The sequence below is a fragment of the Periophthalmus magnuspinnatus genome, chromosome 2 (assembly GCF_009829125.3).
Source record: "Periophthalmus magnuspinnatus isolate fPerMag1 chromosome 2, fPerMag1.2.pri, whole genome shotgun sequence".
Classification (NCBI taxonomy): Eukaryota; Metazoa; Chordata; class Actinopteri; order Gobiiformes; family Gobiidae; genus Periophthalmus; species Periophthalmus magnuspinnatus.
In genome coordinates this window covers 9094681-9111054 of record NC_047127.1, presented here as the reverse complement: position 1 = coordinate 9111054, position 16374 = coordinate 9094681, and the positions used below count along the sequence as shown (strand labels likewise).

At 38.9% G+C, this 16374-nt stretch overlaps 1 protein-coding gene across 1 annotated transcript in view; it reads right to left on the bottom strand.

The window, feature by feature from the left end:
• Window positions 1-16374, bottom strand: part of LOC117384930 (receptor tyrosine-protein kinase erbB-4-like) — a 540640-nt gene that overhangs the window by 263949 nt on the left and 260317 nt on the right. The window contains exon 2 of the mRNA XM_055228388.1: window positions 5389-5540. Within this exon, the coding sequence (XP_055084363.1) occupies window positions 5389-5540 (152 nt within the window). The remainder of the gene's footprint in view (window positions 1-5388; window positions 5541-16374) is intronic.

Sequence of the window (16374 nt, the reverse complement as noted above, 5' to 3'; positions counted from 1 at the left end):
AACTTTTTAAGATGAAAATGACGAGCGTGACAGCAGCAGTTAAAGATTATAGAGGCGATGGTTTTTCAATAGAAAGTGAATTGGAGCCAGACTTGATAGCGCTCACTTCCTATTTGGAGCGTGGATGCTAGCACGTTAGCTAAGTCCACTGATGTATACAGTCTATAATTTCAAGACGCTAAATTCAAAGCGTTGGGAAGAGAATAAACATAATAAATGAGATGAAACAGGACAATATACGTTATAATTTGAGCACCACCTGATGACATCACGCAGTGGAACCATTTTCACCTCTGGAGCGGGACACAGACTAAATACAGGATTTGCGCGTTTGAAGTAAGCACCGAAACGCCTTAACAAGTCCAACCATTCCACTTAACAACTTTCAAACTCCATGAACCAAAGATTCAAATTAATATATTCCACCTCTGCCCTAACCCACGTGTCAACCTTTTCCGGCATTTCCATAGCGACCACCCTCCCCACCCCACCCCACCCCGCAACCCCCTCCCGCCCCACCTCCCCTCCCCTTTCACTTAACGCTCCCCCAGATGCCTAATCGTCTCCCCTAACGACGCAGCCTCTAATGGAACTGTTTATGGCGTTCATTTTGGGGAGCGCGGGGCCCAGTAATTAGCCTGCACCGCACTTCATTACCCAGCAGGCGGGGTGATGTGGGAGCGGGCGGGGTGGCGGCGGCGGCGGCGGTGGCTATGCGTGTTCATATAGTTACAGTAGTTCTTCCAAACCGCTTTTACTTTTGTCTCATTATAGTCTGTGGTAATTTCATTTGCGTCGCTGACTTCGACAAAAAAAAAAGGGTTCAGCGGGTTCTGAACAAATATTTAAAGGAACAGTACGCAGAGTGTGTTCTTTGAGTTTTAAAAAAGGAACGACAGGAACGACTGAACCTGAGCTGTCAGTGTCTTAACCTGCAGGTGGAGGACCAGTGGTACAAGAAGTACTCTGTTTTGTGACTTGAGTAAAAGTACAGATACCAGAGCAAAGAGATACTCAGGTAAAAGTAAAAGTATCACATGAAAAAAAATCTACTTAGCTCAAATATTACAGTGCCCATATGGAAATGTAGTTAAAGAGTAAAGTATTTTCTGTAGATTTTGAGGTCTTATAAAGCTTTAAATGTTGTGATTTTGATACAGATTTGTGTTGATTTTTTTTCCCTAGCTGTTTTTATTCAGGTTTTTTTTTTTGTTTTTGTTTTTTTGCTCAGACTACAAATGTGCTAAAATAAACCCTCGGCTTTTTCAGCAGGTTACAAACAAAATACTTTACATCACCGACATGTGCCATATGAAACATCTCACACTCTGAGGACTTCAGGGACCGGCCGAGTCAGGACTAAACATGAAGAGTCAGAGTTTCAGTTTTATGCAGCTAAAACCTGGAACAGTCTTCCTGAAGATGTGAGACAGGCCTCTACTTTGACAATGTTTAAATCCAGGCTCAAAACGGTTCTGTTCAGCTGCGCATATGACTGAAAGGTTTTTATTCTGCACTCTTCTGTTTTAATGTTTATTTTATCAGGATTATTTATGTTTTGATATGTCGTAATGTAATTTTAATGTCTTTCTTTTTCCATAAAGCACTTTGAATTACTTTGTGTATGAATTGTGCTATACAAATAAACTTGCCTTGCCTTTACTTTTCAGTCCAGTTAAAAAATGTAGTGGAGTAGAAGTAAAAGTAAAAAGTACCCGCTTAAATTTATACTTAAGTACAGTATTTTACTACTTTTACTTTGATACGTTTCACTACAGTAGAGAACACATCCATCCTGTTTCTCATTCTCAGTTTATGGACAGGCCTCATGTGAACCTCTCAGAACCTCCAGAATTCACTCACTGAGCTGCAAAGTCTGCACTAGCACTGATTCATAATTGGCTGTAGGTGCTGGAGTTTAGGCAGTGATGATTCAGATCAGAGAGAGTCATTTTAGGTTTAAACCAACTGGATTTCAGCATTGAAACGGGGCAACAAGTTCTGCTTTCTGTTAAATAACTTGTCCATCTTGTCCAATGTTTTTGTAACTAAGACATCGGAGTAACAGTTTATATTCGTGATTTGAACATGCTTACCTTGAATCTGGGGACATACTGTAATTAGGTCATGTTTATGAAACTTAAAATGAAAATCTTACATACATATGGTTCCTTTAAAAGGTACATTGTGTAACTTTTCTGGTTGCGGTTATGCCACCAACTTGGAAGATTTATTTCTTCATGAAACCAATTTACCTTGCAATTGCTGTAAGTATTGTTCAAAAACACCTATACAAACACGTATTTTTACTGTCATTGGGGTCGCCTCTCTACAGATCTGACCTGTTACTTGACATTATGACGTCACTGGCTTGTCTCCGTAGAGACAGATACATTGAATTTCGCACTGTGGAACATTCCAGGCGAATCAACAGACACCCGAGTTGCAGATCCTTCACTAGAAAGCTACATAATGCAACAAGAACAACTAGCATGCTAACACAAACTTCCTGATAATCGGACAATACAGTGCTTTATAATCAAATGAAGACAGCGCATAGTGGAATTACTTTGACTCGAAGAGCTGTTTATAGAATGTATCTGTGCCGGGACAAGACTAGTTTTGTTCAAACAGATGGAAAAAAAGGAAAAAAAAGTCGGGTTGCGTTCCTTTAATTCAAACTTAGTACAACTCACAAAGATAAAATTCTCATATTATCAGAAGCCAAAAAGATAAGCGCCAGTAAGTACAACCGCGGGTGGTCTGATGCATTTAAATTACACATCGTGGGAATTCTCAAACCAAAGATAGCGACTAAGCTAGCGATATGATGAAGAGAAATTGTGCGTTTTGTGGAATGAAAAAGGGCTATTGTTCACACGGAGACACTTGCTAGCGCTGCAACTTTGAAGAAGAAGCCACGAAAACATCGAGAACACAAACTTCTCCGCTTTTTCTCCTCCTCGCCTCTGTCCTTGGTGCTGAAACGAAAGCGCTAGCCCTTTACCAAAGCGGGAGTGAGCTGTGGAGCTGTCCCTGGTGCTAAAATCTGAGCAGTGATTACAAGAGGTTTTCGACGTCTTCTACGCTTGTTTGAGTCATATAGTGATCTCTTCCAGGCCCTATCTGACCTTTCCTTATGGTTGGCAGTACGAGCCTGTACAACGCTCCGCACACAAGACTACATCACCCATGATCCCACACTGCAATTCTTCAAAAATATACAAAAACATGATACAAAACAATACACAACAACTTGAGTTTTTAATTGTTCTTTAGTTTTTTTTAAAAAAATATATATATTTTTTTTTTTTATTTTTTTTTTCTTATTGCTCTATATGAATTTATGGTTTATATCTTTGCAGATCTACGCTGCCAAAAAAACACTTAAAAAACCCCCACTGGTGTTGTCGCTGTCCGTGGTGCTGAAATATCAAACGCTATACGTGAAACTGCATCTACATATCAAAGCACTATTCCTACAGCTTTACACACACACGTACATGCATATCTGCTGTTTATAATGCACAAAATGGATTCAATACATAAATAAATATAAAAATGTGAAAATGATCGATTTCTGAATGAATTTGTACAACATTTACTCACAATTGTTTGGATAGTATAAAGTTAGCCTGTTAGAAAAGGTTATCTGCTAACTTCTGCTGTATAGAACTTCATATACGCATACATTTTCATCGCAGTGTTGCTTTTGCATTTAAAGGCGCACTGTGTCACCGTTATGGTCGCTTGTCGCCATGGAGACGCCATTAATTTACTTTGAATGTTCCACTTGTCTGTGTTACGTTAAGCCAATTACAGATGTTTCTATAGCTGCGATCGCTCTCTACAGATCTGGCTTGTATCTTGGAATGGTGCGTGCGGTGTCACATTCTTGTCTCCATGGAGATAGACAAGTTTAATGCGTACATTCCAGGCACACGCAGACACTATAAAAGTTACGCAAAGCACCTTTAAATCTTGTTTTTGTCTTTGAGGTTTTGATTCAGTTTCCTTGCCGTCTTAACGTTGTAGCTTTCAACTGCTCAGTCAAACAAAAATATGCGTGTTTTTTTTTTGTTTTTTTTTTCAATCCCGCTCATGAAATTTAAATGGCGAATTGTGATTTCAAAGACGTTTTTTTTTTTCTGAAAAGGGACCAGGAGACGTCACACATCAATGTAAAGTCGGTGCGTTGGATGAATGGGACCAACCCAACAAAATTCGCCTGAAGAAAACGTTTTTAATTAAAGTAGCATAAACAGCCACTGATTCTTTCTACTTGACAATATTGTAAAAGTTTGTACTAAAGAGTTATTCATATTCTATTCCTTACTCAACTGATGTCATCAACTTTTACGAGGGATGTGATGCTAACTAGGGGTACTGCTCTGTCTGAAGCTCTGTCACTCAAGTTATTCATTAATGCGATGTTTATTTTAATACAATCTGACCAGAAAGAGCTGACTTGGTTGGAACTAAAACAGGTGAGCTGATTTGTGCTGTTAAACAAGTCCCGTCACAAGCTAGCTAGCATTAGCCAACAGTGTTTTTGTTAGTCTCTCTCACCCTTTTCTTGAAAATCAAACATCTAAACAAGACCATGAACACTAAAACACTAAAAATGTGTTAAATCCATTTCTTGAGTTTTTAGACCATCTTATAACTTTTTTGACAGTGTTTGCTAATGTGTGCACGTGGTCACCATGGTAACGGCTGAACTTTCCACCATACATGATACGTGTAGAACACCCCCAGCGTGATGTCACTTCAAAATATCAATATGTAGAGGGTAAAAATGCAGCAAAAGTTAAATTCTTAGACATTTTTTTCCAGCAATATTTAGTTTACTTAATACTATAAAAATATATAAACAAATATTTTAAAACTCCCCAGTAAAATGTCATCGAAAATGCCAACAAAATTAACTTATAATTGATTGACTCTGAACTTCATGTTTTTAAACTTTCTTTCGGGAATTTGCATTTTTCTTAAATCTGAAAAAAATAAATAAACAAATAAAAATCTAAAACTATTTATATGACAAATAATGCCTTCCTTTGAAAATAATTACTAATACTGCATTTGTCATCTCTAATTTCTGTTTACCACTCCAAACACTTTCACTTTCACTTTCTCATTCTAAAAATCTAACTGCTTTTTATATTTATTTTACATTTTCATTTCCCTGATTCACTACTTTCCAGTTCCATTTCACTCATATCTGCTCAAATCCTTCTCACTCCTAAAATATTCAACGCCACCATCTTTGTTTTGTTTTTTTGTTTTTGTTCTTTTTCTTTTTTGTTCATTTCTCATCTTTATAAGTCTCTCAAGGCGGAGGTGAGGAAGAAGAGTGAGTAACCGCATGGGGGAGGGAGAGAGTACCTTGAGGAAGGACAGGTTGCGGTTGCGGTCGATACTGGTAATCTCCAGGTTGCCCATGACGACCTCGCAGTTCTCGTAGACTTTCTTTAGCGAGCGGTACTGCTGCTCCACATCTGATAGTGAGCTGAGCTTGTTCTCTGTGCCGGCACAAACTGTAGACAGAAAAAGAAAAGTGAAAAAAGTTAAGTATAAACTTTTAAACTGTGGCACATTTAATGATTATAAAAAATAGGATTAAAGGGGAGAGTGAGGTAGGGGCGGGGTCTGGAGGACTAAAGGGGAGAGTGGGGGTCTGGAGGACTAAAGGGGAGAGTGGGGGTCTGGAGGACTAAAAGGGAGAGTGACAGGGGTCTGGAGGACTAAAGGGGAGACTGGGGGGTCTGGAGGACTAAAAGGGAGAGTGACAGGGGTCTGGAGGACTAAAGGGGAGAGTGGGGGTCTGGAGGACTAAAGGGGAGAGTGGGGGTCTGGAGGACTAAAGGGAGAGTGACAGGGATCTGGAGGACTAAAGGGGAGACTGGGGGGGTCTGGAGGACTAAAAGGGAGAGTGACAGGGGTCTGGAGGACTAAAGGGGAGACTGGGGGGTCTGGAGGACTAAAGGGGAGAGAGGGGCAGGGTCTGGAGGACTAAAGGAGAGACTGGGGGGTCTGGGGACTAAAGGGAAGAGTGACAGGGGTCTGGAGGACTAAAGGAGAGACTGGAGGGCCTGAGGACTAAAGGGAGGAGAGGGGAAGGATCTGGAGGACTAAAGGAGAGACTGGGGGGTCTGGAGGACTAAAGGGGAGAGTCAGGGAGGAGGAGGGACGGGGTCTGGAGGACTAAAGTTTCAGTCAATCAATCCAACTGTATTTATGGAGCACTTTACAACAACACAGAGAAGACCAAAGTGTTTACCAGAAACTCTGCATGTTCATTGTGTGTAACAACAATACAAAACTCATTTGTATCGGTATCAGATCAATATCGTGATACTAGCCATAGCATTCCTTTGTATCAGATTGAACAAAAATCATTAGTATAGTCTCATCATCGTAACTTAGGAAACAAAATCAAACCAAAAGAACATACACGAATAATAGTAAAAGTAAACACTGCCAACAGGCTTGAAACACATATGTTCCCATCTATACTAAACACATGAGGCACAGATCTGATACCACACAGAGCACACATTTCCTCGCTGCCCTTCGCCCCTATATCTCTCCTCTCTGATACCTTCAAAGTCTTCACCGTGGCACCCAGAGCTCACGGAGTAAAGGTCAACCGCTGCTATTTGAATATGTTTGATTAAAGTGTGCTCCCCCCCCCCCCCCCCCCCCCCCCCCCCCCCCCCCCCCCTTCCCCACCACAGGGCAGTGCCGCAGAGAAAATCAAACCCCCCCTCCTCTTCCTCACTCCGGTGCTGTGTCTTGGCTCGGGCTAGAATTTCTATTGTCTCTATGTGAGTTGCAGAAGAGCACCTTTCACATCTTTTTGTTAAATATCAGAGTTTAAGAAATGTAGGGGTAGCAGTGGTTTAAGCTAGCTGTCTTGGGACTCATGGACGATTAGCTTTAGGGTAAGAGAGTGCATATATTAGATTGAAAAGTCGTTGGTTTTACTACTAATCTAATACTTAACTTTACATTTTTACGTTAAGTTTGCTACTATGGTAAATGTTTATAGCGTTTTTCCACCTTGACGGCATTCAAAGCGATCCCACTTACCCAATTACACAAACATACTAATGCAGCAGTGTACGTAGACACTGGGGGCGAGGTGGGTTAAGTGTCTTGCCCAAGGACACAACAACAGCATTCATCTGTGCGAGCTTGAATCGCACCGCTGACCTGTGTGAGTCAGTGGTTTTGACTGCTCAACCAGTGATGTTTATGTTGAGAGCAGGATTCAAACCGCCAACCTTCAGACTATGGGGGCAGGGTGGGTTAAGTGTCTTGCCAAAAGACACAATGACAGCATTCATCTGTGGGAGCTTGAATCACATGGCCAGTCTGTGGGTCACTGGATTTGAAAGTTCTACCGATGATGCTTATGTCTTGGTAGAGTAGAGAGCGGGATTTGAACCAACAACCTTCAAACACTGAGGGCAAAGTGGGTTAAGTGTCTTGCCCAAGGACACAACTACAGCATTCATCTAAGGGAGCTTGAATCAGAGGATCCAAACGCTCTACCAATGAGGTTTACGTCGAGAAAGAGTAGAGAGCAAGATTCAAACCGCCAACCTTCAGACTCTGGGGGCAAGGTGGGTTAAGCGTCTAGCCCGAGGGCACAACGAAAGTATTCATCTGTTGAAGCTTGAATCACACCGCAAATCTGTGGGTCATTGGATCTGACCACTGTACCAACGATGTTTATGTCGAGATAGAGTAAAGAGCGGGGTTTGAACCAATAACCTTCTGGGATTCGAACTGCCAACCTTCACATTAATGGACAAACACTCTATTCTGCTTATTTAAAAACACTCTTTCCATATACTTTACCATACCCCTAAGGCAGTGCATAATATTTAGCATAGATATGAAAGAAGCATGTCCCAGTCTCATCCCATCAGTGACATGGTGGGTGTACATTTAATATGACTCATAATGTAAATGTATATTGTTTATGGTTATATAAGGTAAACAAACGCCAATCATCTGTTTATAGAGTTTAGATCTGATGGAACAGCACAAGTATTCAGAAAAAAAAATTACACACGATACAAAATGGACTCCAATCTTAACCAAGTGCCTCCATGATCACTACATATCCTTCACACACTACATACATGCTACTTTGGTGGTCTTGCTGAAGGACACAACAACAGCCTGATTTGATTGGAGCTGGGATTGAACTGCCAAACTTATGGTTAAGAGGTGGCCGCTCTATCAGATTATGAAGAGATACTACATACAGTTTAATGAAGTAGTAGTATTTAGAGTGGTTGGAATCAGTGATATTATTATTAGTAGTAGTGTTAGGCATAGATTCCTGAGAAGGTTGATGGTTCAGTTCTAATACTTCCTGAGGCTCTAATGCAATATTGGGATTCACGCATCAAAAAAAGTGCATTTTGGTCACATTTTTATATAGCGCTTTTCCACCGTTTGGCACTCAAGTGTACGCAGACACTGGGGGCAAGGTGGGCTAAGTGTCTTGCCAAAGGACACAATGACAGCATTCATCTGTTGGAGCTAGAATCGCACTGCCAACCTCTGATCAGTGGACAAACATGCTACCATCTGAGCTACTATCACCCGTTACAGCCCATCACATATAGTACAGTGAGAGAATAGGAAGTGTCTTGCCCATGAGCACAATGACGCTTACATCGAAAGTGGGCTTCAAACCACCAACCTTCAGATTAGTGGACAAACACTACCAGTGGAGCTTCTGTCACCTCACACAGCCCATAACATATAGTATAATGAGAGAGAATAGGAAGTGTCTTGCTCATGCTTACAATGACGTTTACATCAAGAATCGGGCTTCAAACCACCAACCTTCAGCTCAAAGGACAAACGCTCTACCAACTGAGCTACTATCGCGTCACACAGCCCATCACATATGGTAAGTACAGTGAGAGAGTAGAAAGTGTCTTGCCCATGATCACAATGACGTTTACATCGAGGACGGGCTTCGAACCACTAACCTTCGAATCAGCGGACTCCACCAAATGAGCTACAGCTGCTTCACACAGCCCATCACATATAGTACAATGAGAGAGAATAGGAAGTGTCTTGCCCATGATCACAATGACGTTTACATCGAGAGCGGGCTTCGAACCACCAACCTTCAGCTCAATGGACAAACACTCTACCAACTGAGCCTTTATCGCTCTTCACAGCCCATCACATATAGCACAGTGAGAGAGTAGGAAGTGTCTTGCTCATGATCACAATAAGATTTACATCGAAAGTGGGCTTCGAACCGCCAACCTTCGAAACGATAGACACTACATCGAGAGTGGGCTTCGAACCGCCAACCTTCAGCTCAATTGATAAATACTCTACCAACTGAGCCTCTATCGCCCCTCACATATAGCACAGTGAGAGAGTAGGAAGTGTCTTGCTCATGATCACAATGACATTTACATCAAGAGTGGGCTTCGAACCGCCAACCTTCGAATCGATGGACACTACGAAATGAGTTACAGTGACCGCTCACAACCCATCACATATAGTATAATGTGAGAGAATAGGAAGTGTCTTGCCCATGAGCACAATGACGTTTACATCGAGAGCGGGCTTCGAACCACCAACCTTCAGATTAGTGGACACACAAGTGGGCTCAATACATTTAGCAGCGGATCACGATTCCTTTAGTGCGACACAAAGAGACGTTTATGGAGTTTAGATTGAATTGAAATGACTCACACCAGACTCTCCGTTTCTCCTTTCACACCTTCCCCAAGCCCCTCCCCGTCTGTGGGTCACAAACACACTACTCTGAACTCGGCCTGTGTACTTTTATAGATCCACGTCGGAGCGAAAATCCTCCGTTTTGAACTCCTCTACGAGCGCGACACAAAAGGGGAGAGCTACGGCCAGACAAATGACACCCGCTCACCCCGAAGAAGAGCTATAAGATGGAGGGATTAAAGATGGGAGGAAGAAAGATGAGGGAAAGGAGAGAGGAGAGAGAGGAGAGGAGGGGGGGGGTCCAGTTCATTCAGAGATTTGTTCTGTGTGAAAAGTTAAAGCTCGTGTTGTAAATATTTTAAACTGAACCTAAGTACTGCCCTTCACACACTACATTCATCTGTGACTGAACGACACGTGTGAAGTGTCCTGCCCAAGGACACAACAACAGGCTGTGCTGGTTAGAGCTGGACCTGCAAACTACAGTTATGAGATTACTCTACCAGATCAAGTAGTAGTAGCAGCTGCAGTAGTAGTAGTAGTAGTAGTAGTATCAGAAGTAGTAGTAGTAGTAGTAGTAGTAGTAGTAGTAGTAGTAGTAGTAGTAGTAGTAGTAGTAGTAGTAGCAGTAGAAGTAAAAGTAGTAGTGGTAGTAGTAGTAGAAGAAGTAGTAGCAGCAGTAGTAGTAGTAGTAGGAGTAAAAGTAGTAGTAGTAGTAGAAGTAAAAGTAGTAGTAGTAGTAGAAGTAAAAGTAGTAGTAGTAGTAGAAGTAAAAGTAGTAGTAGTAGTAGAAGTAAAAGTAGTAGTAGTAGTAGTAGTAGTAGAAGTAGCAGTAGTAGTAGTAGTAGCAGTAAAAGTAGTGGTAGTGGTAATAGGGGCAGTGGTAGCAGTAGTAGTAGTAGTAGTAGTAGTAGTAATAGGGGCAGTGGTAGCAGTAGTAGCAGCAGTAACAGTAGCTGTAGTAATAGTAGTAGTAGTAGTAGTAGTAGTAGTAGTAGAGTAGTATTGGGGGGGATAGTAGTTGTTGTAGTAGTAGTTGTATGCACAGAAAGCAGAAGAGGTTTATCCTAATAGTAACAGTTCTATCACTGCGATAGCTGTAGTAGTAGTAGTAGTGGTAGTAGTCGTTGTAGTTGTAGGCACAGAGGAGTACCAGCCCATAGTAATAGTAGTAAATATAGTAATAGTAATACTACATAGTAATAGTAGTAAATATAGCAATAATAAGTAGGAGTAGCAGTTATACGAACACTAGAAGCAGTCGCAGTTGTAAAAGTAGTCATAACAGTTGCTCCGGTGCCATTACTGAAAGCAGTGATATACGCAGTAGTAGTAGCAGTACACGGGTCATATTAAAAGCTTAAAGTAATGTTTGTGAGTACAGAAAAAAATCAACGTTGTAAAGAGTTCTGAGTCTAGTCGTGGTGAGGAGCACATTTACAGTGCAGAGAAGGAGCTGAATCCTAATGCTGCGCTCAGCTCCACTCTGCTCAATAAAAGATGGCCTCTCTCTTACTGTCTCCAACTAAAATCCAATTCCACTCACTTTAACAACTTTACCTGCCCCGGCTCGCCACGGCAACGCTGGATACTCACGCAAGGCTCAGGCAGAAAGAAAGAAAGAAAGAAGAGAGGAGAGGAGGAAAATACTGTGTTTGCTTCAATATCTGTAGTACTGTCTTCACTGAAGGTACGGCCGGTGTATTGTGTTTGATAATGAGGAGTACTGCATGAACAATCAGCAAAGAGTAAGAATTATGAGTACACAGTAAAGCTTCATGTTGAAATAATATTACTACTACCACTACTACTACTACTGCTGCTACTTCAACTACTACTATCACTACTACTACTACTATCACTAATATGACTGCTACTATTACTACTATCACTACTACTACTACTACTACAATGACTACTATTACTGCTACTACTACTTCTACTATTATCACTACTACTGCTATAACTACTACAACTACTACTACTGCTACTACTATCATGACTATTACTATCACTACTACTACTACTATTATCACTACTATCACTACTACTACTAATAATAATACTGATATCACTACTACTAATTCTAGTCACTACTCCAATCACTACTATCACTACTACTACTACTATTTCTACTATCACTACTATCACTACTACTACTACTACTATTTCTACTATCATTACTACTACTACTATTTCTACTATCACTACTATCACTACTACTACTACTATTTCTACTATCACTACTACTACTACTATTTCTACTGTCACTACTATCACTACTACTACTACTATTTCTACTATCACTACTATTACTACTACTACTACTACTATTTCTACTATCACTACTATTACTACTACTACTATCCCTAACCCTAAGTAAAACAAGCAACTAATAATACAACTACTACTACGAGCTTTAATAATACTACTGCCTCTGATTATTACGTGTTTTAACTGAACCTTCTCTGTTTGTGACATGTTTAAGACTTTAAAGTATTTCACACACACTGGAATATTTGAGTTTTTAGGTCAACATGAAGTAAATCCTCCATTCTCATGTAAGCGCCATAATTCAAGTCGTGTGATCATGAACCGCTCGTGTCCTCATCTCTCCCTCTCTCTCTCCCTTTTCCATCCTCCCTTTTCTCTCATCCCTTTCTTCTTGTCCTCCTTTTCTCCTCCTTGATCGCCCGTTCTTGTCTTTTTAATCTCCGTCTCCCTGCTCTCCTCATCATTACCATCTGGCCTTCATTATATCTGACAATATACACTATCGCTTTAAATATGTCCAAATACTTTGACAACTTTTAATCTAAGGGAATCTGAAGTTGGACGATTTGCGTTGACCTGAAGTGAACCAGTAGTGTTGATAATGGAGTAAAAGTACTTGAAGTATCATTTTTAGGTATCTCTACTTTTCTGGATACTTTTACTTTTTACTTTTAATTCACTATTTGAGAGAGCAAGTATCTGTACTTTCTACTCCATCTGCATCTAGACTGAAAAGTAAAATGTACTTTTCCTTATGGTTTGAGAGGTTATTTTTAGGATTTTCACATTAACACACAGACTTAAGGTTTTGGGTTCAAATCCCGCCTTTGAGCAAACAAAAAAAAATGAAGAAATTGATTCCTATTCTCTTCTTTATCAAGACAACTACATTTACTTTACATAAAAAAATTACTTCAATACTTTTACTATATAAATATTTTTAGATATTTTTACGTGATACTTTTAGTAGAGCATTTATTTATTTATTTGTATTTTTTATTTATTCAATCATTTATTTTTTTATTTATTCATTCATTCATTTGTCCATTTATTTATTTATTTATTTATTTATTTATTCAGTCATTTATTTATCTTTTTTATTCTTTTATTCATAATTTTTTATTTTTTTATTCATGTATTTATTTTTTATTTATTCATTTAGTATTTTTTTTATTCATTTATTTATTTATTTTTGCCTTGTATCTGTACTTTGAGCAGCACAGATCCCTCAGCATGGAACTTTGTAATTGCCTAGCATTATAGCGCATTAGCTAAACTAGTACTTTCCTGAATAGCTCAAACCAAAACACAGTAAGTGCAGAGGCAGCATTCTCCATAGGCACAAACAAGAGGCTGGTCAAGGTTAATGTGTAGTTTACATGCAGAGCAATGAGATGGAAAATTAGCCTGAAAAGAATTTGCAAGTTTATAGCTCAATATTGTAGCTAGGTGATGTAAAAAAAACAAAACAAAAAAAAAAGTTACATGGATTAGCTTTTTGAGGTTTCAGTTGTGTTATAAAGATTAACTTAACTTTAAATCATAATGACCAAACTGAACCTGAGTTGCCAGAACCTAAATTACATTATTTAAAGGGCCCATATTATGCTATTTAAAGGGCCCATGTTACACTATTTAAAGGGCCCATATTACACTATTTAAAGGGCCCATATTACACTATTTAAAGGGCCCATATTACACTATTTAAAGGGCCCATGTTGCACTATTTAAAAGGCCCATATTACACTATTTAAAGGGCCCATGTTACACGATTTAAAGGGCCCATATTACACTATTTAAAGGGCCCATATTACACTATTTAAAGGGCCCATATTACGCTATTTAAAGGGCCCATCTTACACTATGTATATTACACTATTAAAAGGGCCCATATTACACTATTTAAAGGGCCCATGTTGCACTATTTAAAAGGCCCATATTACACGATTTAAAGGGCCCATATTACACTATTTAAAGGGCCCATATTACACTATTTAAAGGGCCCATATTACATTATTAAAAGGGCCCATATTACACTATTTAAAGGGCCCATATTACACTATTTTCCAATCTATGTTATAATGTTTCTGTATCATAAACAGACCCAGAGTTGTGTTTTGTTTCATTCACACATGTTTAACACACAAACCCTGCATATTTAGGCCGAGTTCTTCTCTCAAATAGAAAACACTCCGTTACAACTTGTGATGTCATAAGGTGATACAGGAAGTGCTCCACTGTGTTTATAAACTCCAAACACCTTGACTGGAATCATTTGGATGATTTCAGCCCTGGAATTGCTAATGTCTACTGAACTAAAGGTAAAAGGTAGCGGTTAGCTAGAAAACTACAGCTTGATGACATCACAAGGTGGAACAGAGCATTTTGAACTTTGGAGATGTAGTCAGAGTAATAATAAAGAGTTACTCAAACGTGTATGTATGAAACAAAACACAACTCCTGATATGTTTTTGAAGAGAAAACAACATTATAACACGGGTTTTCTCATTTTTAGCATTTTGGCAAATACCGTCCCTTTAATTAATTAACCCCTTACCCTTTAATAGGAAGTAGCTTTGGATCAGCTTCATAGATCTCTAACACTTCTTTATCTGTGTATCTTAATAACATAGAGCAAATGCGATAGGACTACTATACACAAATACTACTACATGGGACAAAATAAATAATAAAGTCCTCAAAATGGCCGCCTGCGTGGGAGGCTGGCAGACTCGGGGTCAGCAGAGTGGCATGTCACAGTGAAGCTAGCACAAGGTCACAGGGCTATATTTATACTTGTGCACGGTGAGGTAAGCTAAGAATACAATGCAATGTTCCCAAGTCAATATCTGTTACATAAACGCCAAAAAAAAAGAGAGAGAAAGAGCGAGAGAAAACATTCAGCAAAGAAAAAAGGACGAGTGGAACTGAGCTCGCAATTTACCTGCGCAAAGGCAAACAACAAAAGTGTTAGACAATAAATATTAAATGCGCTCTACTTGATTTTACTGTCTTCAAAAGCAAAACTAACTCATTTTAAACGGTTTGCAGTGGTTACATTATTCCTCACTTACCTTGTGCATTCAGAACATCCTAATTACTCACAGCGATGAGTTTATAAGCACTTTTCACAGACTTTTTTCAGAGACTAGTGGAGGGAAGTCTGGGAGTCCCTGCTTAAACTGCTGCCCCCCGTGACCCGGCCCCGGATAAAGGGAAGAAAATGGATGGATGGGTGGTAATGCTAACAGCAACTATAATGCTAATGCGCACTTCCTGCTTCTCAGACAATAAAATGGTTTCTAATTAGATGCAGACAGCGCACAGCAGACTTATTTTGACCTCAAGAGCTGCTTATACAATATATCTGTACTGGGGTCATGTCATTTTGTTCAATAACATGGGGGAAAAATGCGCGCCGGCCCTTTAAGCAAGTCTTGTTTTGAAAATCAGCTGTACTGTACATATCTTGAGTGGAATTTTCTTATTGTAGTTTCATTAATTTTACTACTACTTACTTGTGTTGCCATATAAGCCAGGATGTTTTTGATTTGCTTTACTCCCCAGAATTATTGAGACGATACTAAAATTTCAAACTTGATTTCGTTACTAAGGAATACACTCGATACTCGATACCGATACCATGATGGTAATAAAAAGGAGTTTTCAAATGTTCTTTGTGAAATCTAAGTAAGATTGTGATTGTGTGTTGTTGGTCTTATACTTATAATTAAGAATCAGTAACTGGAATTATGAATTAAAATGTTTTTTGTTTTTGTTGTTTTTTTCAGAGATTCCAAAAACTTGTGCCGTGACTACTTCAGTACTTTTACCGCATGTATATTTTTATGCATGTATATTTATTTATTATTTAATTTATGGTTTTTATTTTATTTTATTTATGGTTTTATTTATTTATTTATTTACATTTTTATTTTTTATTTATGGTTTTATTTATTTATTTACATTTTTATTTTTTATTTATGGTTTTATTTATTTATTTACATTTTTATTTTTTATTTATGGTTTTATTAATTTATTTATTTACATTTTTATTATTTATTTAAGGTTTTATTAATTTATTTATTTATATATTTGTTTAGCCTTGTATCTGTACTTTGACCAGCACATATAGTAATGGTTAATATTAGGGTTATGTTACATGCTATCCCCTATACTTACAATATACGTAGAAACAATAGCTTAGGTTAAAAAACAAAAACAAAAAACAAATCTTTTTTGTTCTTAAAAATTCAAAGTAGCATCACATAGAACGTTTAAAGGGACCAGTTCATTTGTTATGTCCTTACTGTCTGGACTAACAGTTATATAACCCATTATCACACCAATCGTACAGTAGCTCAGTTGGTC